Genomic DNA, 24,446 nt, shown 5'->3' with positions numbered 1-24,446 from the left:
AGGAGGAAGAGGAAAGGGGAAAACCAGTTTGATCACATGTGTTAATTATCGCAAGCTTAAATATATACTCGATTTATATGCACAAATAATATGTGTATCTATATAAACCTGTTTGGGTGCATACAGAAGAAACCGGGTTCGGTGGGTATTTTTCCAAGTTATTCCTAATTGAATTGCCAGTGTAACATTTATCTGGCATTGTGCACAGTCACACCGGCAGCAGGAGATGTTGTGTTTTACTCTGCTGAGAGCAAACGTCGAGGGTCAATCAATGCGCTGCGGAGCGGAGGAGCACGGTATGTAGGTTTTATTCTCGTCATTACTTTGTCACATTTTATTCGCCTTTAAGCGCTGTTACATAATGTTCAGGGCTTACTATATGATGTTCGATATGTCATATGATTGGTTAGTTTTAAAGGAAATAAAACAATGAATGAGCAGAAAACAGATCGAAGCAAGGTCCACCTTATCTCCAACGTCAATACGCTAAGTGAATGTGTGTGTTTATGCGTTTCTGTTTATTTTCAAATCTGTCCTTGCATTCATATAAATGTACAGCTTATCGTTTTTATTTTCCCCTTAAATAACTTTAATGCAACTTCATACGTTAATCTGAGAACAAGCGAACAAACGTTAAAAAAATACCTAAAAAAACCTTATCATTAAAATCAATGTTAGTAATGTGTAAAATGTGTCTTTGAATATTGGTAAATGTTGTCAACTTCGTCGTACATGTGCTGTAACATTATTCATTTAAATAACGGCATGCGCAATGTTGCTAAATCTGTTTCGGAGTTGTTTTTAAAATGAACAACATTATGAATAATTTTGACTCTTTCAGTTTTAGCTCCTTCATTTTTTACACCTGAAGGCAAAGCAGAGCAAATTAATCCAAAAAGCTGTTGTCCAATCCTAGAAACACAAGAATTAATCAGATAGTCCATCTATCACGCTGTGCAATAAAGGAAGCGACATGGGTTAGGCAGATGATGTGATGAATAATCCCTGGTCGTTTTAATTAACTTTTCCCTGTCCTGTAATGACCAAGCTGGTCAACAGACCCGGTCAATAAGCATGTTAATATCAAACAAATAAAACTGCGGATGATTAAAAACCTCCTGCGTTATTAAATTTGAAATTCAAATGAAATTTATGCTCCCAGTGCGCACTGCATACTAATAGCTCCCACAGAGAGTCCCAAGGTTCAACACACGTTTAGCCTACAAGTTCTTATTATGTAACAGGAGCGTTCTCCGTAGATTTAACTAAATGTCAGTGGGCAAAGTGATAAATTCAATATAACAAGCTTATCATTTTATTTTCAGTCTGACACAAGAGTGCAATCACTTACTCGAACAAATAATCTCAGTCAACCTGCCGCAAAAACAGTCTATATTGCCAATAACACATCCTTAGAAATTCTACTTCAGAATCTTGATGGCGAAAATGGTTCAGAGTCAACTACATCGACCCCTCATCATCTTCTTTATCCTCGGTTGTTTTAGACTAATAATAATAAAATAATAATCCTCAGCCGGAATGCAGCTTCTAACATTTTTAATAAAAACTGTTAAGATAATTGAACGCAATTATGTGAAAGTTTGAGACGTGTAGGTCTACGACCAGAACAAAGCAGCCTTTATAGCTTGTGTAATAGTTTGTGTATATTAACTCTTTAGAAGTTAAAACTTGCAAAATCCTTCGAAGTTATTTATGCCAGAGCTAAACACGTTTCTAAAATGAGTAAAAATGAAGAATAAAAAACAAACAATGAGGCTTTCAGAAAATAAAATAAAACACCTGAGCAGCTTAAAAGGCTAACGTTGTACACTTAAATACAAACCTATGCGGAGGATGAAGTGAGGTTGACCCAGTTAAAGTTTTACCAATGTTTATATTTGGGGAAAAGAGTTGACATGACACTTCCAACTGAGATCAATGAAGTACATTAAGTAGCATTGAGATCATTTGAAAATAGTAAAAGGAACTTAAAAATGTGAGTTTAATTTAATTTACAGTATTGTCACGGCTGTCCATCTTTGTCTTGGCGATGTGATCCTAGTTTACCAATCTTTTTAATTTACAGCCTGCTACATCACCAAGCACAGGTCATCATCCGGCTTTCTTTAAATTTATGGAACGTGATGTTCTGTAAAATTTCAATAAGTGGCCCCCTAATTCCTCCTTCCTAATTCACTCTCATTTAACTTTACCTTCCTTCCGCTGTCTTTTATTATGGAGGGGGCGGTGGGGGGTTGAGGAGGGTGGAGAGCTGTCTGAGGCGCTCTATTGATGACCTCACGGTAGTATGTGGCAGTGCGGCGGGACGGAGCCGCTGATTGGTCGCCCGTGTCACAGCGGCACTTCAAAGCCGGAGAGGAGCCTACAATTGTGGAAGAATGGGCGGAACGCATCATTGTATTGCACACCTCTAAAAAAACAGTGCTCTGATTCATAAATATAAAAAGATCCTCTGAGGAGGGCAGTGTTTTTGTGTGATGGCAACTTCACTTCTAGGGGTGAGTCGAAAGGACTTTCTTACTGGTTTAATTAGTTCGTGTCATTGTCAGACAGAGGGGGATTAAAGTTACAGCAGCCGCGAAGTAGCAGCAAAGGCAGTGCGTTGGTTATATTTTCAGCAAGCGGTTGGCATTAGAAAGCTGAGCCTCTGTAGACTGGATAGAAGTTTGACCTGGTGCTCAAAAAACACGCATGTTTTCCTTGGTGTCCTGTTTGGCATGCATTTGTAAGCGCTGTGTGTCGCGTTTCAGTTGTCTACTTTCTGTTCGTCCAGGTAGGAAGTGATAATACTCTACTGTAAAGATTTCTTAACTTTAAAAAATGTTTTTGACCCAACAGTTAATTATATTTAAAACTGTGAAGAAGCTAACTAGCTTCCCTCGTCCTTTGAGCTGAAATACTGCATGAAATGTATGTAATGAACCTGTTAAACTTGTTAAACTGACCATTCACTCACAACTTGTTTTGTCCTTTCAGGAGGAGCCGAGATTAGGATCGACTCCTTTAGCCATGTTAGCTGCAACATGCAACAAAATAGGGAGCCCGAGCCCCTCACCGTCAACTATTTCGGATAACTCCGTTTCGTCATTTGGAAAAGGCTTCCACCCGTGGAAAAGAGCTGCAGCCAGCAGCTGCAGCCTCGGATCTGGCCTGTCCGGATACGGGGTGTCCCGCAATGGATCCGGCATCTCGGACTCTTTCTGCACCAACACCTCCTCCGGATCCAGTGCTTTTTCCCTCACGTCTGGTGCCTCATCCGGTTCACACTTTGGAAACGATTATTCCGTGTTCCAAGCGTCAGTTTCGGGGGGCGCTCAAGAACCCAGCCACCAGCCAGTCTTCATCTCGAAGGTGCACACCTCAGTGGACAGTTTGCAGGGCATCTACCCGAGGATGAGCGTGGCGCATCCCTACGAGTCCTGGTTCAAATCGTCTCATCCCGGTATCCCCACAGGAGAGGTCGGGACAGCCGGAGCCTCGGCGTGGTGGGACGTGGGAACGGGATGGATTGATGTTCAAAACCCTAATGGAGCAGCACTACAGTCGTCCTTACATTCCGGTGGACTCCAGACCTCGTTGCACTCTCCCCTGGGCGGATATAATTCTGATTACTCGAGTTTAAGTCACTCTGCTTTCAGTACAAGTCCCTCTCCACACCTGTTGACAACCGGCCAGCATCTGATGGACGGTTTCAAGCCGGTGCTATCTTCTTATCCGGACACAAGCCCCTCTCCATTATCCGGTGCAGGGGGCACTATGCTTTCTGGGGGTCCACCTGCCTCTTTAGCGGGGTCTCCGAGGTCATCTGCCCGGCGATACTCTGGCAGAGCCACCTGCGACTGTCCAAACTGCCAGGAGGCGGAGAGACTGGGACCGGCGGGCGCCAGCCTACGGAGGAAAGGTCTCCACAGCTGTCACATCCCTGGCTGTGGGAAGGTTTACGGGAAAACGTCGCACCTAAAGGCGCATTTGAGATGGCATACCGGTGAGAGGCCGTTTGTGTGCAACTGGCTCTTTTGCGGTAAGAGGTTCACACGCTCCGACGAGCTCCAGCGACATTTACGCACACACACCGGGGAGAAAAGATTCGCCTGTCCGGTGTGCAACAAGAGATTTATGCGTAGCGACCACCTGAGTAAACATGTAAAAACTCACAGCGCCGGAGGATCCGCAGGCTCTGGCTCCGGGGGCAGCGGAGGGAAGAGGGGGAGTGATACCGACAGCGAGCACAGCGCGCCGGGAAGCCCTCGGTGCCATTCCCCCGACCTGTTGCACCCACCTGAATCCAGCCAAGGAGTCGGCATGAACGGCCTCTAAAACCCCCCTCAGTGAAGTCAAAACTGTAAAACAACAACATATTGTGACGGGGTTGTCCGAAAAGTCACGGTAGTGGACATACTTTTGTGTATGCGAAATGCTTCATAATGAGTGTTGTCCTCAAATGAGAAAAAAAGGCCACTACGTTTCTTTGACTTTTCCCAAGTGTTTAAGACTACTAATTACATCATTTCATAGCTGTACATCAGAAACTTCTGATTAATTCTGCGGTGTGAACGTGTTATTGTGGGCACAGTGGAACAGAGCCAACTCAAACTTTTCTTTGCATCCGATCCTGAATTCTTCTTAGATGTTTTATTTCCCAGGATAGAAGAAGCAACATATATTAACACTGCTGTGAAAAATGTAGGCCTGCTCAGTTGTGCTATTCCTGTCATACATATTGTTCAACACCAAACTCTGGCACTTTATTATCGAGCAGGATAAATTGTTCATGTTTGTCCCTGTGGATGGACTGCTCGGTAGAAACAAATACCTGTAGAGTGTGGTAAGGATATTCGGGATGGGATAGCTTCGTTTTATCGGTATGATCCTATCAAGCGTTTGATAATGGGAGAGCTGTAAAAGGTTTATATCACATATTGCTATTCAACAGCCTACAGTACGTGCGTCAAGTCAAGTTTTTAAGTGGCGAGGTAATTTACACCGAGCTGCAAAATGTGTTGTACATAATGAGAAATGTAGGTTAGAATAATTACAGACCAATGTAAAGGTGAGTAATGTATTTGTCCAGGAGACGATTTTGTATAGGTATTTCTAGTTGTATATGGACTCTAGTAAATATTTGAAAATATACGGAAATGTACTTGGATTTTTTCTTTGACATATGAAATGTATTGTGGGGAGTTATACTTAACCTCGAGTTTTCTTGTATTTAGGGGTCTATCATTAGGCGCACTTTGAATTTATTTGTAAGGTTTTGAAATCATTTACTGTTTACCCACCCATTTAATTTAAGTACGCATGTTGTAAAGTGATTTTAATTTTACAATGATATTTTTTTCCCTCCGAGAATGGCTTTTTATGTAAGCCACTCAATAAAGTCAGTATGAATTCAGAAGCACTTGATCGACTCACGTTTGTTTGATTGTTGATTCGATTAAATCTATGGTTGGACAGCAAACAACATTTTTGAAAGAACACATTTTTGTGTTACATTATGTATTATTTTTTTAATAATACATAATAATAATAACGTTTCATGACGTTTCCATGTACAGATAGAGGGTTTAACGCGTTGTTACGGTCAGGGTGGAAAAGGGCCTGCAGCAAGATCGAGGCCTCATCCAGAAATTATCAAACATTTAAAACAAATATTATTATTTCTTTAAATAGAGCATTACAAAAACGAGAAAAGGAATGCACAGTATTCGGTGTATGTCAGTTTTTCGGTTGAGATTTAAAATTAAACATCAAACTTCTGAGGCCAAAGTGAACAGGTCAAACCGCCTATAAACATGTTAACCCATCACGTTATCTTTATTCAATAATTAAAGCATAAATAGCGAGTAATTCACTTAATTTCCAGCCTTCCTTCTATCAATTCTCTTTTGGTTAATCTTCAAAAAATGCTTACAATATCCCTATATTAATAAGTCAGGGTTGCTACGTTTTTTCCATGGTAATCAAACTTTTTTTGTCCAGCAGACATTCCTAACATCACGCACACATTTTTGGTTTTATTCCATTTTGTGTTGGTATTGAATGCACATTATATTTAGTGCTCACAGACAAAAGTGTATAATATTGAAAGTTTGTTGAAATATTTTTGTAGCGTATTACAATTTGAGAAAATATAATGGTTTGGAGAGGAGACTTGTTTTAAGATTCTGCTTGAGATACTTGCAAACTACAATTCAAAATCGAAAAGTTTACGTTTTCAGAAAACGCCAACAGATTTCATGTACTTATTAACAACGTACTTGTCTTTATTTGCCAGGTATTTGTTATCATCTGTAATTATGTAGGCTATGTTTAGATTTAAATAGCTGTCTCACAATTACACCTTTGTGTTCATATCGTTTATGTCAGTTAGAACTGATAATATAGATAACCACAGCTTTCCCATTGAAATATTTTAGCACTTCGGTTTTAACGCATCACATGTATGCACATAAAGTGACATGATGTGTGCATTGACATTCAAATCATTATTTAAACTGTCACTAAAATGCTATTGAAAAATATCAGCCCTTCTTATAACTATTATTTCTATTATTACTTGAATTAGTATGCTTCCTGTTTGTACGGCTTACGGTGAAATGGTAACCTAAAGTCAATATCTTTCAAACTTGTCAGATGTCTTGCAATGCACAGCTCTGTAGCGCCATCTAGTGATGCTAAATTTAACCGAAAGCGATTAAAAGTCCAAACTTTATCCAGCTTCACCAGCAATTTACTGTTTGAGGTTCTGGTGTTATTTCAGACAGGATTGAAGCCCAATCTGGTGATAGAAGCTCCTTAGAATTAAATGTAATCATGTGGATATTTTCTTTCAAAAATGTTTCAAATAATAAGCAAAAAAAAATGTTAAAGTACTTGTCTCTCTCCAATACAGAAGACACCTTTTTTAAGGTGAAGGACATCTCTACTTTCTAATGTTATCCTCTGACAGACATTAAAAGTCCAAAACCACACACATACTCAGAGGAATGAAATTACAGTTGATTCCACCTTGGTATCCTCTTCTCCTGCCACCTCTAAGCTGTATATTCTCTTTCAATGATGGTGCAGTCAAGCGCACAATGCCGCAATGACAACAAAGTGAAACTCTTAAATGAATCCAAGCTACGTACCGAAGAAACTTAAACTTACAATATTTTTGCCCTAACCAGCAAAGGCAGAATTTCTTCAGTCAAAGCCAAAGTCCAGCAGTATGTTTCTGCACTGAAGCTTTTCTATCATAGGGAAACATGTAAGGCCTGCAGTACAGTTACATTAAACACTAAATCCTCCTCAAACTACTTCTGTTTTATTGCTCAGAAAACAAATAAATTACAGACAGAGATTTTTAGACTAGTTGTATATGCATAGGCTTATTTACATTTTTGCTGTAACTGTTTGCCACAAGATATAGTTTAGTAGTATTTGTATTGGCTACATCTTCGTCAGTACAGTCAGATACACAAAGGCTTTTCGCTACTCAAGAAAATACATTTAAATAAAAATAACCATGGTGAAACAGAAAAAGCTTGTTATGTTGTCAAGTTTGCTATTTAGCATAAGGTGTTTATTTTAGTTTATTACAGATTTAGTCTTAAGAAAAAGGGTTTTTAAATTCCGGGCAAGACTGCATTATTTGGAAAGTAATTGGTAAAAAGGAATAATACATTTTTATAAAACAGACATAAACCTCCACTAGAGAACATTACATTTATTCAACAATGTATAAATTGATATTCCATATTACCAGAAACTATTATCACACTGCGTTTATTAATATATATACAGCCGCGGAAAAAATTAAAGGACCACTTCAGCATTATTATTTTCTCTTGTTTTATTATTTAAAGACATGTCTTTGAGTTACATCATTTTTTAAATGTATTTATTGTATTCTATAAACTACCGACAATTGTTCTGTGTTGAAATTCAACAAACACTGGAATGGCTGCCATACATGTAGAGATAAAGATTGAAGAAAAAATTTGGAGTGGTCTCAATTTTTTCCAGAGCTATATACTGTATATATATATATCACAAAAACTGGCTCAAACATATGAGAGAAGACATAACTTTCGGTAAAAAAGAAGCCTTAAAGTTTTCTACTGCCTCAACAGACGACTAAAATATAACCGGTTATAAAAGGGATCATTAAGTATGAAAACGGTCCTTTTAGCCTAAAGTCTCACAGTGCACAGCTCTGTGTTGTCATGCTATTAACATCTTCCTAAGCCTCACCTGGTCCTCTAAGGAGATTTCTGATGCTGCCCTCATTTGAATAAAGTTGGCTTTAGAGAGAAAGGGCACACATGCCACGATGAGGAGAGTGATCTGCCAACTGTGGATGAAGGCCTCGGTAACAGCTTGGGTCAAAACATGAAGTGTGTGGGCAGCCAAACCCTTCTTTGATCCAGCAATCACCTGGAAATCACAAAAGAGAAATAACATTACACTGGTTGATAGACATTTAGATGTATCAGGAATTTTGAGGTTGTATTCCACCTAATAAAATTCAAACTTATCACAGTTTTAATTAAAGGTTCATGAAGGCTCCAGCTACTGCAGGAATGATGATATTTATTTAGGTTTTCTAGCTCTACCACAAAATCAGTCCTGTGGTAACACCTCTCACAGTTGATGCATCTGTGGCCAATTTTGTGGTTAAAACCACCAACCGCACTGTCATTGTCATCAAACCAACCAATCTCCCGGGAAAGGCAATTTGACAAGGCTGTGAGGTTAGTCAAAATAATTAACAGTAATTGCTGCAACACTGACAGCGGTGCTCTTATACAATGATTTCAGCAATTTAGATAATTTACATCACATGTGGCGTTTCACCTGTCTGATCGCTGAGTGGAATACCTGCCGACTGAACCTCACGGAGGTCTGTTTATGGTCAGATTTAATGAATGCATCATATCGGTGTCTATAAAATAAATACAGGATCAAAAAGAACAACTCTTCTCCCTGAAAAGCAATGTTTTATTGAACACCGTCAACGGAAGACAGAAACTTGGATTTTCTTCTGTTGTATCGTGGTGAATCCCACCCTACCTCCATGTCTTTGCGGCTGCTGCTGAAACTTATATAAACCACAAAAAGCACGAGAATAAAATGATGGCCACACTTGACAGGCTGCGCCTCTTAGGATGAAGGTTCCTACAGCAGGTAAGACATCAGCCAGCACCTTGGTGAAAGATAATATTTTTAGTACAAGTTATGTTTTGTTGGCTTTTAAAAGGTTTATTTTTGTAACAAATGTCAGACTTTACAAACTGGGTTCAAAGCTTTCCTATCACTATGACAATGATGTATAGATAGAATGTAAAATAGAATATCACAATGAGAACTGTGACAGTAAGGTGATCAAAAGAACATTTAATGGCATTTATTTTGCTCATCAATGAACCAACACATATTTCAGGCAAGAATTCCAAGTTACAGCTTTATTTTGGCTTTTCAAAATGTGTTTGACTTAGCAGACAGAGCCTTATATTGTTGATTGGCTACAGCTCTTAGGTTTTAGATTCAACTTTTTTTTTAAAAACACTTTAAAGTCTGACCAAAAGAATGGAGAAGTGGCTCCACCAAGTGGCACACATGCATAACTTTCTAAATGTGAGCCTTAAATTCAGTTTGTCTTATTTGATGAGAATGCGTTTAATTGCAGCATGTAAAAATAGGGTTTAGCAATTAACATTCCTTCAATGTTAAACAGGAAGCTATTTTTGTTTGAGACACTGTATACCTACAATTCTGTTTAGATCAAGACCTATCGAATAGGCAACATACATGTTCAAAAGTTACTTTCAAGCATAGGCCAATCAATGTATCAAAATATAGATGAGAAAATATGAACAGCTTCTTTCTGAGTTTTTCCATAATTAAAAAGGTTTAGTCATTTTGAAAAGTAAAGATGGAATCAGCAGCATGTATGTGTTTGAATTGACTTTTTGGATACGAATACAAGTCTACACACGAAGGAATAAGCTATATTAGGCTTTAGATACAGAGGTATTGCATATTAAGATTAGTTTTTATTTTATTAGTAAGATTAGTTAAAAATAGAAATCATCAAGTAGACAAGAGCATCCAACCTTATTTTAAAAACAGCCACAAGGTAGCAGGATTTGCTCACACATCTGCTTTAGATACTTTATACTAAAGCCAGTGCTGACAATGACATTATTGCAACTGTGTTCTGGTGGAATGAGAGGTAAGCATAATTTGTCTGTTAGGTTGTATATTGCCCCAGTTTACACCGGCTACATATGCACAACTTCGGTTCATAGTAAATTCTGTAAAATAGCGAGACATTTAGTTACAAAACAACAACAAGTTTTACTTTTCTAGTAGGGGGATTTTAATTAGACTTGAAGTCCACGCTGTTGCTTCCACTGACCACATTGGCTACATGAACATTCATAATCTACTCAAGAGGGCTTAGTAACATTCCTTCAGAGCTTGGATGCGAGGGCCTGCATCCAAAGACAACATCTCTGACAGAACATTTTAAAACTTCATCATGGATATGCATCGACATAGATAACAGTTGTAAAACAAACAGTAGGCTTCCCTCAAACAGGTAAATGAGGATATTACTTTTCATACGCTTTGGCATGCAACTGCACTTTTGTAAATAGCTGAAATACAAAGACAGATACAGGAAAACATTCCTGCCAACAGCAACCACACTTTATAACAACTCACCTCTGGCTGGCAGAGAACTCACTTCTCCATAGTTTCTCTTTGTTAACTGAACTTATACCTTCACTGTGCTAAGCTTTATTTTACTTTTATATTTCATTTAATATGCCCGTCAATAGTGTTTTATTTGTCAGAGTTTACATATTTTTATAATCACGGTCAACTTTTATATTTTTACTCTTTTAGTTCTGTTTTATCTTCTATTTTAAGATGTTTATATCATATCAATAGTTTAGTTTTTTCTCTTTTTTTATTTCTAAATATGTGCAATACTTTGTTTTGCTTGCTGCTGCATCGAAACGGTTCTCTCAATTTGAGATCAATAAAGTATACCTTATCTTTAAATAGTGGTTTTCTTGTATTCTTTCTATAACAATTAAATATCAAACAACAATATCCATTAGTGATCTATTCAGCCATTCGTCACAGTAAATCTGTATAAAGCTGGTAAATAGATAGCATGACTTGTTTCCTTGATGAGATTATAGTTCAGCTTGGCTTTGATCTAAAGGTAATTTAAAACAGAGGTGATAGTGACAGACAGTAAAATCAACCAAACTGAACTATCTCTGTTATTGAAATAAGTTGCAAATCAATGACAAAGCATTAAGAAGAAATACACATATTTATGTTTTATTATTTATGGCTTACTAATACACTGCATCAAGTATAAAAGGACCTGCTGCATTCACAAGATAATTCAGTGTAAATATATATAATATTTATCTTTAGGCTAATTGCTAACTTGGTGGGTTAACCTTGTTTGTCCAATAAGTAACCTTGAAACAAAGTGTGCAGGCTTGTTCTCATGCTTATCACTAAACTCATTCTCCAGTCGAAACTCCAGGTATCGCTCAGTATCAGGTGTCGTAAGTCTCGTGCATAAACAGAGAGGTGCATTTCGGGTACTGTAGTTCTAAACCGAGAGAAGCCACTCCTCCGTCGGGGTTCCTGTATTGTTATCAAACTGCCTGTCCCAAAATGCGCGATGCCTGAGAGCAAACCGAGTAAACCGCTGTAGCGTAAGGAAGTGAACATCATAGACACGCCCAAGAAAAAAAAAGTGTAAATGATAGTGGGCTTACCTCCTTCCCTGCCAGCGGTCCGAAACAAACTACAACTAACTCATGCCGACGGTAAGACCAAACTTTCTATTTGGTATTTATTTTTGTCGCTTTCTCATAATGGAAAGTGTCCTATATAGGATTGATTTGTCATCGTGTAACTTCTGAGTATCCACACACCTGTTGAGACGCTGTCAGGCTACATGTCAGTGTGATTGTTGGCTGTGGTTTGTCAAGCTGACGTTTAATGTTTGCTCGTTCATTATTCTGGATTAATACAGAATGTCAGGTTAGTTTGAGAATAGTTCCATCTGATTAAACAAATAAAACAAACAGCAACCAGATTATGATCGGATTCGTTTATTTGGTATTGAGTGTATGTACTACAGGGATCTCAGTACAGTGCAAAGTGAATAATGCTGCCATGCAGTATTTGCTCAGAATATACATAATTACAGTCTCTAGTACAGTGGCACTGCACTTCAGTCATAGGCAGAAGTGCTGAGGGAACTGACAACTGTGTCATAGGCTCGACAAGCCTAACCTGTTTTTGTGCACTGGTGTAAGTAACCACATTATTAATGACTGACTCACTGTGACAAGTCATGAATGGGTAGAGTCCTTTTACGCAAACAGTGACAGACTGAAGAGTTCAGGCTTTATTCCATGCTTAGAAACAGTTTTTCTGTAACAGACAGCAGCAAGCCTGAGGCACACTGTGCGGAGGGTAGTTTAGAGCAAACAATAACCTTACTCTCATGTCTTTTGTTGTGTAGGTGCTAGTTGTCATCGCTTGTCACAGCATTTAAAATATACGTCTGGTTATGTGTAGGCCTGAAACTCAGGATTACTTTTATTTAAATCAATATCTATCCGTCTATTTTCTTTAAATCATAATTAAGAGGATGAAAAGTATAAAAACTGACACTTAACCCTTTATCTAGTTTAAGTTACATTTTTGATTTACTATGAAAGGGACATTAAGAAAACTGAACTTTTCCAAAGCTTATTTTTGCAATGATAAGAACAACAATGATAATGTAATTAATATTGTTGCCAATTTATTTTCTGATAAACTGATAAATTACTTGATAAATTGTTTTAGCCCTCGATGATTTAATAAATAAATATGGGTTTTAATATTCTTCTTGCACTTTTTGCTGTGACCCAAGTAAAGTTTTATATATTTGAAACTTATTTTGTTCTACTTCCTTGCTATAGGACTAAATAACATTTTTATTTTATTTAATGGTAAAAGCTGCAGGTTGATTAAAATATTTAAAGAAGTTTGTATGTTTACAGATGAAAATATGGCAGCTGCAAGAGCAAGGTCCTTCAATCGTGTTGGAAGTCTCATGCGGAGCAAATCTGAGGGAACACTGATTGATCTGGATGACAAGGCCTCAACCAGTGACAACCTTAACGGTAACTTTTTCCCTTTGAAGCAGAGGAAGCCTGTGCTCTAAATCAAAAAACCTTCTGATAATGTTAACAGACGTCTTAACAAAATTCTAAATATTTTCACAGGTGTTTGTGTGACCCCGAACTCTGAGTGGCCACTTATACAACCAGAAGTTGCAAGTTCATCTCACTCACAAAATCCCTTTTGGAACAAACTCTCCAGATCAAATCCTTTTTTAGATGACATTGTACACAGCAGCACAGACAAACACATTTCCAACACATTAAATGTAAATCAAGACAATGAAAAACATTTGGACACAAATGACGACGACGCCATAAGCACCTCTTCAGATGAAGGCAATGTGGGGAAGTTTTTGGAAAACAAACACAAAGTCAGCAACAAATCTGGGAGATGGAGAAGTGCTTCTGACATCTTGGAAGATCTGGACAAAAAAGTGCCAAAACGGGAGAACAGCTTCAAACCGCCGGGGCCAGTGCTTAACCCAGATTTTGAGTGGCTAAAGAATGACAGAGAGGCCTACAAGATGGCCTGGCTGAGCCACAGGCAGCTCACTCGCTCATGTCTGGACTTAAATCTGATGAGCCAGAGTCCAGGGTGGGCTCAGACACAGGCCACAGACTTTCAGGTTATCTGCAAGATCGGCCACACTGGAGGTTCAGTGCAGTTGCCCGGCTCCGATATTAGTATCCATATCCCAGAAGGTCATGTTCCCCCTGGAGAAGTCCAGGAAGTTACACTTAAGGCACTACTAAACCCCCCTCCTGGACTCAACAACAACTATGTGACAACCCTGAGTCCGCTTCTAGAGGTTGTGCTCAGCAACATCAACATAAAGGAGTGCATCTCTCTGGAGATGAAACTGGCTGGAGAGGTGAAGAGCGACCCTTTGAGTCAGATGATGACTACTGTTGTTGGGCTGGTGTCCCACAAAAAAGAGGGGCCTTATCTTAAAGTGAGCGACTGTTACATTTATAAAGACATGTTACAGATGAAGTTGCAGGACCTAAAGACGCATTTTTATGTGATAGCAGTGGCAGAGGCATCTGCAATCCAGTCTCCTGCTAAATCAGTGTGGGATTACCTTCATCGCCAAATCACAGTGGCAGTTTATGGTCCAAGGTACATCCATCCATCATTCAAGGTTGTAATAGTAGTTTGCGGTCATGAGGATGTCCCTCCGAGGCTTCCATTTTCAGTTACCTTCCGAGGAAACAAAAACGTGCCTCCTCTTTTGCTGCAGCTTTGGGGAAAACATGGGTTTAAACCTGACAAACTGAACAACCTGCATGTTGCTATCAGTCTCACAAACTCGATTTTTAAAGTCAAACCTGAGGACAAACTGAAAGAAGTGAGAGAAAGTCAACTCAAAATAGGAACAGTTTTGCATCTGCCAGTTGCCTTATCTTGTGCTAGTAACACAGAAATGAATCCTTTCAAATTAGATCTACAAGTGCAGGACTCTAACGCTGCAACTGTGGCACATTTCGAGGTGCCTTCCCCTCCAGCAGCACCCATCAGGTCAGAAAAGCGAGCGCCAAGGCTCACAGAAAAGCAAAGTGAAATGGTAAGAAGCTCATCCATTCCTGAAGAAAAGGTTCCAGATTTGAAAAAATTCACAGACAGACCTGTGAACCTACAGTTGTATGGTGTCGCCCTGAAGTCAGTTCTCCGCCAGCCACGTGTAGACTACCTTCTGGAGTATTTCAAGGGGGACACGGTGGCTCTCCTATCCAAGGAGACAGTGAGGTCAGTGGGTAACTCGAAAGCAAAGGAGTGGTATATCGGATTCCTCCGAGGCAGGACTGGTTTGGTTCACTGCAAAAATGTTAAGCTCATAACCAGGGACCAGGTGATGGACTTCACCGGCATACAAATCACCACAGAGGTCCTCTTGGACCACATGACACTGCCCTTCAAGAAGCTTACCTACATGTACTCAGCCATCCAGACACTGGTCACCGAGCACATAACCAGCTGGAGAGGTTTCTCCGATGCTTTAGGGTACAGCAAACTGTCTCTGGACACCATATTACGGAGACACGCTGAATCTGAGGTGGATAAAGTGGCCTGCGTGCTGGAAAAACTGAAGGAAGACTGTCACGCTGAGAAGAGCAAGAAAAAGTTTCTGCATGAGCTCTTGGTGGTAAGTAGAGACAAACTGTATGTTTATACTCTGGTAAATCCCCGTAAAAAAAATAGAACTGAAAAAATATTTGAAGGAGAAGAAATAAGAAGAAATATGCACACTTATGTTGTCATGCTATAGCAATTTCATAGTCTGAATGCTGAAGTCCTGTGCCTGCGGTGGTTTTGTGACTCTTTTTCTCTGTGTTTACCACGGCAGGCTCTATTGAAGATGGACTCGGTGAATCTCGTGGCCCAAGTGATCCAGAACACAGTCATTTTGTCCACCGCTGTCGAGCTGGGAGTCAGATGGCGGGGAGCTCGGTGAGAAGATGGGGAAACTCTCCAGCGCTCAGATAGCGGGTTACGAGGCACCACACCGAGGGAAGAGCGGAGAAGTCGGGGCACAGGTCAGTTTGAACAGTCATGATCTTGGGGCATTTATTTGGTGAATATCATGCAAGTTTTTTCTAAAAATGTATTCCTTTGTTTCCCATCAGTCGATGTGGAAGCCCCGCCTATGACTTCCTGTACTCCTGGAGTCTGAGGTACGGAGGACAGCTACAGGGACATGATCCAGGATCTGCACCTGGCCACTGGACAAAATGAAAAACCCTGCCACCAGACAGTGAGGCAGCTGACTGGGGCCCTGAATCAACAGCAAACTGCCTCGATATCCAAATTCTAACTTTACGCAGCCACTTAGTGAGGACATGCCTCGATGAATCATTCACAATAGTGTGTTTTTCATGTACTTTTTTTGTTGTTGTATGTTTTCTTAAGCATTAGAGCTACTTATTAATTTACGTAGGGATAATGTTGAACTTAGTGAAGGTAAAAATGTTCTTTCTGTGAAGAAATATCCCTTCATCATGAAAAGAGAAGAAAATGAAGTGCAGAGGGTCACTTTATCCATGTATATGTCAAATGTGATGAAGCCTTAACGTGAAAGTTCATTATAGTTTATCATTTAAAGTCAAATGCTATGAGGTCAGTACTTCCACACTGATACAGCTGACCTGGGTGTCAATAACATCAACAGGTGTTGAAATGTGTTTTATAATGTATTCCTTTTAACGGTAAGCTAAAATTGCCCAATACATTAATACAATGCAAGGTGTATCACGTAAAGAGAAGGTAAAATATTTGATATGTATCCAGTTTGATTTGTTCTTCTACATTGCTCAAATCATTGACTGTATTAGCTGTTGTTTTTCTAGAAAGGAAGGTTTGTATCAAAGGATTTTTAAGTGTAAGTGTTCTGTAATATATTGTAAGTAGTTAATAATATAATAATGTGAACACTGTTGCTAACTAACAATCTCAAAGGCTTCAGTACAGACAGTACAATACTCTTTATTGGAGTTTGTGTGCCTATGAATGACAATGTTCTACCAAAGTGAAAACCTGCTGCCAGTGAACAAACCATGAAGATGCTACTACACAAGTGTCATTAACTACTGTTACAAATATTAATGTACGTTCTATTTTTTATACTGTAATCTTTGAGATATGTTCAAAGCGGATCATTTCATAAGCTATATGATGTTTGTATGATCAGGTTCTCATTATGAAATGCAAACTTCATAGTTCAAAGTGGTGCCATACACAGTACGCAGGGCTTCATTCTCTGAAATGTTTAACAGTGATTGATATCTTTGACTCTGACATGGAGGTGTGTTGCATAAGATAAAAATAAATAAAAAATAAACTATTGAATCTGTTTTTTTAAATAACTGAGTGCTACTATTATGTTATACAATATATACAACTGCTAAATTATAATTCAATACTAAACAGTTTATGTGACATCTTTAGATTAAGTAGTGTTTAATCTCTCCAGAGAAACAAATGACATTTCCCTCAAGTGTTTTCCCCTGATTTTCTGTTTGCTTTTCCCCACACTGTTTATCTAAGCTAGTTTCAGCCCGGAGCATTGTGTGCCAGGTCTCTATCAAACAGAGTGCTGAACTAACTTTCCATTGGCTCACAGAATGCACCTCGGGAAAAGTAAATCAAATAAAAATGGTATCAGGCAACAGAGGGTGCTGATTCAATCTGAGCTAAGAGTGATTGTAAGATTGTATTTTATTTGTAATGGTTGATGATAAACAGTTTGAGTTTAGAGGGAACTCCAAAGATATTATGTTATTATCATGTTTAGCAAACAACACCTGCTGAGTTTTCTGTCACTGAAATAACTAACTTTGTTTTAAAACATTTTAAAAATCTGACACCTGTCTCAAAATTGGTTGTATGGTTCTCATTTGTTTTGCCCCTTTAGCGCTCTGGTTCAACCAAAACTGTGTCACTTCTCCGAAAGCAAGTAAAGTACAGGGAACCTAACTTGTTGAAGATTATTTTCTGATCATGGCACAAACTTTTTGATTAATGCCTCAAATGGTATTTCCTGAAAAATAGAGGAATTCCGCAACTTGAAAGATATTATCATAACGAAGTTTAAGGAATTTAATAGGGGAGTCCCTCAAACACAGAGGTTCACTGTTTAAGTGAGAGTATGTTTATCTCCCTGAAGCTTAAACATATGACTAATCATAGATAAATAATTAATTAGTAATAGAAGCAACAACAATGATTAAATAGCTATACTGAATAGTGTTGCTGCAGCTGTGATTATCTATTATGACCAGTGTCATGGGCTCAGTTACAATGCAAGATATCAGAAGTTACCGAAAAGTAAGAAACGGTGTAATAAAAAATATCTTTTAATTATATGGAATTACAAACATAATGGCTCAAAAAAAGGTAAAAGATGATAAAAGTCATAATATACAGTATATTATGAAGGATATTTGACTCACAACAAGGCGCAGGGTGAAGCCCTGACAGTGTGAAAGCTAAATGAGGGACACAGATGAAGCATTTTCACGGCACAAATTTAAAAAAAGACACCACTTTTCAGAGGCAGGGAAGCGTTTCACTTTGTGACTAATGAGATGTGACTGCTTTTGTTTTAGGAGCCTTTTATAGCAGAGAGTGCAGATAAGGTCATTATTATGAATGTCGGTGCCTGTCTGAGTTAGGACTGAAGAACAGAAGAAAAATGGTGTAGCACAATATGCAGGCAAAATGTATTTAGCAGCTTAAAAGAAATGTAATTAAAAAACAGACGGAAAAAAATAAACTTTTTTTAATTTGTATTCAAGCAATGAGTAAAAACAGATAAATACTATGTTGATGGTTCATTTAAATATGTCTAACTGCAGTCCTTCTTAAAGATAGTCTTCAACATGTGCAGATCACTAGGCTTAACAGTAACGTGTCTTTCTTCCTGCTATAACTGAAAACTATACCTAAGAGTCAGTTTCAATTCTCCTTTGCTAAAAATAAATGTATATGAAATTAAATTTAAAAACAAGGAGATACAAAACACAGGCAGTAAAGAAACAGAAATTGCAATACATGTCAACAAAAATCTAGCTTCTTCTGTTAAACCAAGTTATAAAATCAGAAAGAAAACTGTATTATTGGAGGTGTGAGAACCGCAAAGTCCTCCACAATCTGCTCTCCATGTCTCTGGATGTTCATTCATTCACTGACTTTCAGCGTATAATATAACCAGTCTTCTCAGCCCCTCTTTATCTTCCATTGTTCCAGTCTCATTAATTGTGCTAAGCATTTTCTTGCTTAGGAATATTTATGTTAAAATCACTCAAAAAGCCTGCTTCAACCTCAGTAGTGAAGTGTTTTGTGTTTCCACCTGTGCTTTTTTCCTTGCACAGAATATTTTGGCTCATTAGTCAACATTTCTTTTGACCATTAGCTTTTGTTCACCATAATTACGGGCCTTGTTGTTCTGAATGACTTATCTCCTATTAGGAGAAAACTATTTTGCATGCTTTGAGTTTCCTGGCATATACCCAGTTTATGGAGCAGGAAATATACACCAGCAAAATTAACTCCATACCACAACAGAACGACCACAATGCTTTGCCTTAAGCAACTGTCTCTTTTTGACGTACCGCATTTTCACATCCACTTCTCATTAGACCACTGTCTGTCTTATTTTAACCACTTCCCTCACAAAAGAGCACTTTTAGTTGTAGGATGGGCTGAATATATCATCTCTCATTTAAACCCTGGACAGACTAATCGCAGTGGGACTTTAATGTCAAAAAAAGAATATATATTAAAGTCATCAGATGTATTTATGTCCACAGTTTCTTTCAGGCTGCTGTTGTGTTTCACAGAGTTCCCTGCCAAAATGAGCCACTGCTGTTCCTCTAACACATTAACAATTTAACACATTAAGCAGTCCTTGTCAACAACACTCCTGCCAAACCTCTGCGACACCAAGTTCTCCTGCCTGTCAGTATTCAGCTGTAATAAGGAAAACACATCTTCCGTCTCCTGTGCATTCGCTGGGGAGCAAAATCTTACTCTGAAAATATTCTCACACACTCTTAAATGCATCCCTTAAATTCAGCAGCAATTTCTAGAGTCCAGTAATGGTTAAACTGGGCACATATCCAAAATTCGGTGGTTTTGTTTCTGCTATGTGCATTATGTTTGTTCAACATACTTCATCTGTAACCTGTTTTTTCATTCAAGGTAACTACTCACCCAGATTGCATTTCAAAAGGCGTCTCAGAACAGACCATTTTCAGACAAGGTGAGACCTCACAAACAAAGCCCATCTCAGCGGTGCAGTCTGACGTGGTGATTCAGCCGGGATTAAGGAGAGGTTGGCGGGATTTTATTTTCTTTAAGGAGGAGGAAAAGAAATGCTGAGATTGCTGTTTCATCTGGCTCTTATCCCAGCTAACTGCCAAAAACAACTTGGTCCATTAGAGCGTCTTTTTTTAATAGAAATGTGAATGATGAATTAGCTGAGAAGATGTTGCCTATCCTTTGCATCATGCTTCCTGTCTGAAAATTGTTACATTTTCCCAGTAACTCAACTTTCATATCCATGAGTTCTCATCCTGGCTGTAATCACAATTGTTAGACCTTTAATTCACTCTTATTGAGGAAAATAATAAATATTTGCCTCTAAACACCCGACAGATTTGTTCCAATGGGTGGCGCCATTGTATAGATGTTATGAGCGATTCATTGGTTGTCCTGTTTCTCATCTGTGTTAAGTTCCATGTGTAAATGCTAAACAACACCTATTAAACAAATACATAAATGAATAGATAAGGAGGGTATAATCATGTCTCAGATACAAAAATAAACTCACAACAGCTGCACAAACGATGAGTTTCCTGAATTACTCAGCATTGCATGTCATGTTTGTATAAATGTAACGCTACACAATATTCATTTATTTCATGCTACAACATTTTTTTGTTGCTTTTTTATTTGATACATTTCTGAATAAAAAAATATTAAAGGATAAATGAAGGGAAAAAAAGTTGGATTTGTTTTTTTTCTAATAATCTTAAAAACAAAATGTGTGATATAAACAACCATGCTGCTATATGTAAACATGTATGAGTCTAAACAGGTTTGACTCAGATTTCTGCAGCTAACAGCAATGGGGTTAATACACAAATCACTGTTATGAACAGAAGCATTCCTATGTCCTCTAGGGTATATAAGGCTTCATTTGGTTTACCTCCATGATATATGTGAAGGGCAAGAAGTCATTTAGCTTTCAATTTATTAGCCTGGTGATTTATGCTGGCTGCAAAAGTAGTGGTGGTGTCTCCTCCACTCCACCGGCCTCCTTGGCTTTTCTTATGGCATCGCAATAATTTGGTAATAGATGATGTGAAAGAGGAGAAAGTTCAGCAATTAAAAACGTCAGAAAAAGGTTTACAGTTTCTATGGTTGCACTTCATTCATCACATCTTTAAGTCACTCAGTAAAGGATCAAATAGTAAAACTACAGCAACATGCACTATAGTTGGAGTCCACCCATGAACATCGGGAAAAGAAAATACAGGGCAAGCCAACACCTACAGCAAAATTATACTGATGCAAAAATATTCCTCAAAAAATAAAGCTTTTAAAAAATTAAAAAATAAATAAAACCAGGGATCCAAATGGTTTCATATCACACATGTAGACCCTGTAACATTTTTGGGAAACCTGTACTGGTGTGTTTGTTTCCAGTTTAAGCTGGAAATGTTTGTGGTGTATGTTACAAGGTGTCGATTGTTGCCCAGAGCCCAATGCCTTTCTGCTGACTAACCGCCTGCTTGGAGCCTCTTCCCATGACCACCGCTGGGAAGGAGGAAGCTCTGTTACCAAATGACTCACAGGGTAGAAAAAAACAACCTGAAGTGTTTGGCAACGTTCGGAGCGGCTTTGTGAGTAATCACCATCTACATCCTTGGACACCTCACTTTGCGCTCACTCTCACTTTTTCCATTAAACAACCTAACAGAAACAAAGTTTTGTCATGTCAGAAAACCGTGATAAAGATGAAGGAAAACTACAAGATATAAATAAGCCCCAATATTCTTGATAAACATCCGAGAGCAGTATCTGTAACTCAGACCACAACAAAGTCCTTTATTTACTGAGATTACTTTGCTGCCAGTGGAATGATGGCACCGTCTTTCTCCAGTTTCCCCTGTTAGAAGGCACGTTTATTTGTGTTGATGTGATCACATTCTATCTCGCTATCAAGACGTTTTGTCAGGTGTACACCAATTGTGTTGGGGGAGCTGAAAAGAGCGTGTCTGCAGACAGGCCTGATGGACCAACCGTGACACTCCCAGTTTGACAATAATCTAAAAACCAGATGGAGGAGAGCCGAGAATGAGGCATGGGAATGTTAAGAATTCCAGTAAAAATAATTTGATGAGGAGTACCTCTCAATTGGCCAGTTTTCTTCTTTATAAAGAGCACAAAATCTGACTCAACCGTCATGATTAACAGACTGCATTTCCTCATCAAATCTTAGGCCTTCTTACCGGATGCACATTTCTGACTTCTGTATGAAGTAACTTTTATAGTACCAGCAAGGTAAGAAGTATTCACATCCTTTACTTAAATAAAAGTACTAATAAAACAATGTTATTGCATTAATAAGTCAACATGTCATGTAATCAGTATTTTACAGTAGTCATAGGTGGTGGGGGAGTTTTAAGCAGTTTACTAACTGTTAGCTATAAAGTGTACGTAGCTTTAACTTGTGAAAGGGGTAAAACTACAAAAGTTTACTGATAAAACTGTAGACCAGAATTCTGTGAACACACAATGGTCACAAAAACCAATAATCAAAATGTTACCATGTGTCAGCCTTCAATAGGGTGCCATGAAAATTAAGGCAACACGTTCAAATAGATCAAGCAAATTAGACAACACATTGCAGTAACATGGAGAAAACACAACACAGAAACGCGGGGACACTAAAGAGTGACGTCACGGCTGAATTCAAGTCCGACAATGTATGCAATCATTTTGAAAAGTATAACGTTATGTTAGCTAGGTTCAAGTTGATTTGAGAGCTCCTGACTAACATTCGAAGGAAATAACAAATAGCAAATTGTTTGTTGTGGATGGATTACACCAAGTCAAAATAATTTCCAGTTAGATTGACGGCATGAATAGTCTAATATTTCAAAAGTTAGGCTACACGGACTACCCAAACTTCACTATAGGCTAAACCCATTCAATATGAACCACGAAAGTAAATGCTGTATTGACAAACCTTGTTTTCTTGTGGGCCAGGTGCTAACCAAACAAACACCGCACGACTCCCTCCCTTGAACACACCTGCGTTGTTTTCCCTTCTACCGGTATTACTCTTTCAAAATAAAAGCACCAGCCTTTATAACCCCCAAACCTAATCCAGTCACTCCCAAACGGAGCATTTTTTGTTGGCTATGCCTTTTTCGCCTTTACAGATATTGAGGGAAGGGAAAATCAACTTAATCATCAATCCATCAAACTGTATTGGGGACCTTTCACAGGCTACACATAGGTAATTCCAATTCAATGTGCTTTACAGGGACTGACAATTTAATAGGTCCCCTGAAAAGTACAGAAACCTTACACATGACAAGGGCCCCAAACTACCCATTTCTATATGTAATGGTCACAAGGTAAAAAGGCTAGGAAGTTTGTAGGCTTTAGCAATGAAGTATAGTTTTAAATATGTTTCTAAAAGAAAAATCTGAACTGAATGTGAAAAGGTATTTTCACCACTGTAGAGACCCTGACATAATTTAAAATACACAAGGTACGGTAACCCATTGCTGCTTATGTTATTCACTTCTGTCTTTATTCTTCCTAACACGCAATGCTTTTACATATCATGACTTAAAAACGTTCAGCAGAAAACAACCAGAAGCTGCAGGTGTCAACTCTTCACAACAGGAATAATGTCTTTTAACATATTTTAGAACTTTCTTCTAATAGAGAAGTCATCTGACTGTTTATGAAGGGATCTATTTTGTGAAAATCAAATAAATTGTCAAACTTAGATGATGATCTTTTTGCTGTTCTAACAAGAATGTCAAAGGTGATCATCAAGCTGAATGACTCCACATCTTGAAGATATCTCAGCTGGACATGATCCCACATCTTCCACATGATCAGTGAAAGTAAACAAAACCCTAAGAGTAATAAAACGTAAAAGTCTCGTCAGCCGAGATAAAATCCCTCCAAGAAGAGTGTCTTCATTGCTAATTTCTGTCAACCAAGAGGGAGAACAAGCGGAGCTGGAGGATTCCCCTTCCAAAAACAACATAGCTGGAGAGGTAGCCCATTGTGTCCTGACAGATTGGTCTAACTGCAGGAGGAGGAGGAGGTCGCCTCTAACTGACACACAGGGAGGAGCAGAGGTGAGCCGAAATCTGGGGGAGATGGGAACACAGCTGCGGTTCAGAGGAGAGTTAGTGTTGTACTACTTCACATAATTTAAACTGCCTGCTAAGGGTTGCTGGAGTTTTTATTTTATTTTGATGTATTATGCTGCGAGCTAGTAAGGTTGAAATAGATCTATCTATCTATCTATCTATCTATCTATCTATCTATCTATCTATCTATCTATCTATCTATCTATCTATCTATCTATCTATCTATCTATCTATCTATCTATCTATCTATCTATCTATCTATCTATCTATCTATCTATCTATCTATCTATCTATCTAACTTTAGTCAGATTGTGCGATCCTCAA

At 38.5% G+C, this 24,446-nt stretch overlaps 2 protein-coding genes and 1 long non-coding RNA gene across 4 annotated transcripts in view; 2 read left to right on the top strand and 1 right to left on the bottom strand.

The window, feature by feature from the left end:
* The window catches only part of LOC134862407 (uncharacterized), a 55,798-nt gene extending 32,743 nt beyond the window's left edge, over positions 1-23,055 (bottom strand). The window contains exons 1-2 of the long non-coding RNA XR_010165506.1: positions 22,973-23,055; positions 8,260-8,442 (exon numbers count right to left, since the gene is read on the bottom strand). This is a non-coding gene — a long non-coding RNA (uncharacterized LOC134862407). The remainder of the gene's footprint in view (positions 1-8,259; positions 8,443-22,972) is intronic.
* Positions 2,338-5,365, top strand: sp8b (sp8 transcription factor b). 2 transcript variants are annotated; one of them, XM_063880336.1, is made up of 2 exons: positions 2,338-2,794; positions 2,998-5,365. In XM_063880336.1, the coding sequence occupies exon 2, from the start codon at positions 3,031-3,033 to the stop codon at positions 4,336-4,338; it is 1,308 nt and encodes a 435-aa protein (XP_063736406.1). In that variant the 5' UTR covers positions 2,338-2,794; positions 2,998-3,030; the 3' UTR covers positions 4,339-5,365. The 2 variants fall into 2 exon arrangements, with proteins under 2 accessions (XP_063736406.1, XP_063736405.1); XM_063880335.1 differs by having other exon boundaries at positions 2,435-2,519.
* Positions 11,711-15,977, top strand: macc1 (MET transcriptional regulator MACC1). Its single transcript, XM_063880334.1, is given in 9 exon segments — positions 11,711-11,867; positions 13,098-13,220; positions 13,323-15,364; positions 15,566-15,661; positions 15,663-15,755; positions 15,846-15,857; positions 15,859-15,900; positions 15,902-15,940; positions 15,942-15,977. Coding segments are annotated over 9 exon segments (2,550 nt in total). The 5' UTR covers positions 11,711-11,800.
* Positions 23,056-24,446: the final 1,391 nt, after the last annotated feature.

Source organism: Eleginops maclovinus, chromosome 3 (genome assembly GCF_036324505.1).
Source record: "Eleginops maclovinus isolate JMC-PN-2008 ecotype Puerto Natales chromosome 3, JC_Emac_rtc_rv5, whole genome shotgun sequence".
Taxonomy (NCBI): domain Eukaryota; kingdom Metazoa; phylum Chordata; class Actinopteri; order Perciformes; family Eleginopidae; genus Eleginops; species Eleginops maclovinus.
The sequence above is the reverse complement of the archived record's forward strand: the minus strand, read 5'-3'. Positions and strand labels throughout refer to the sequence as shown.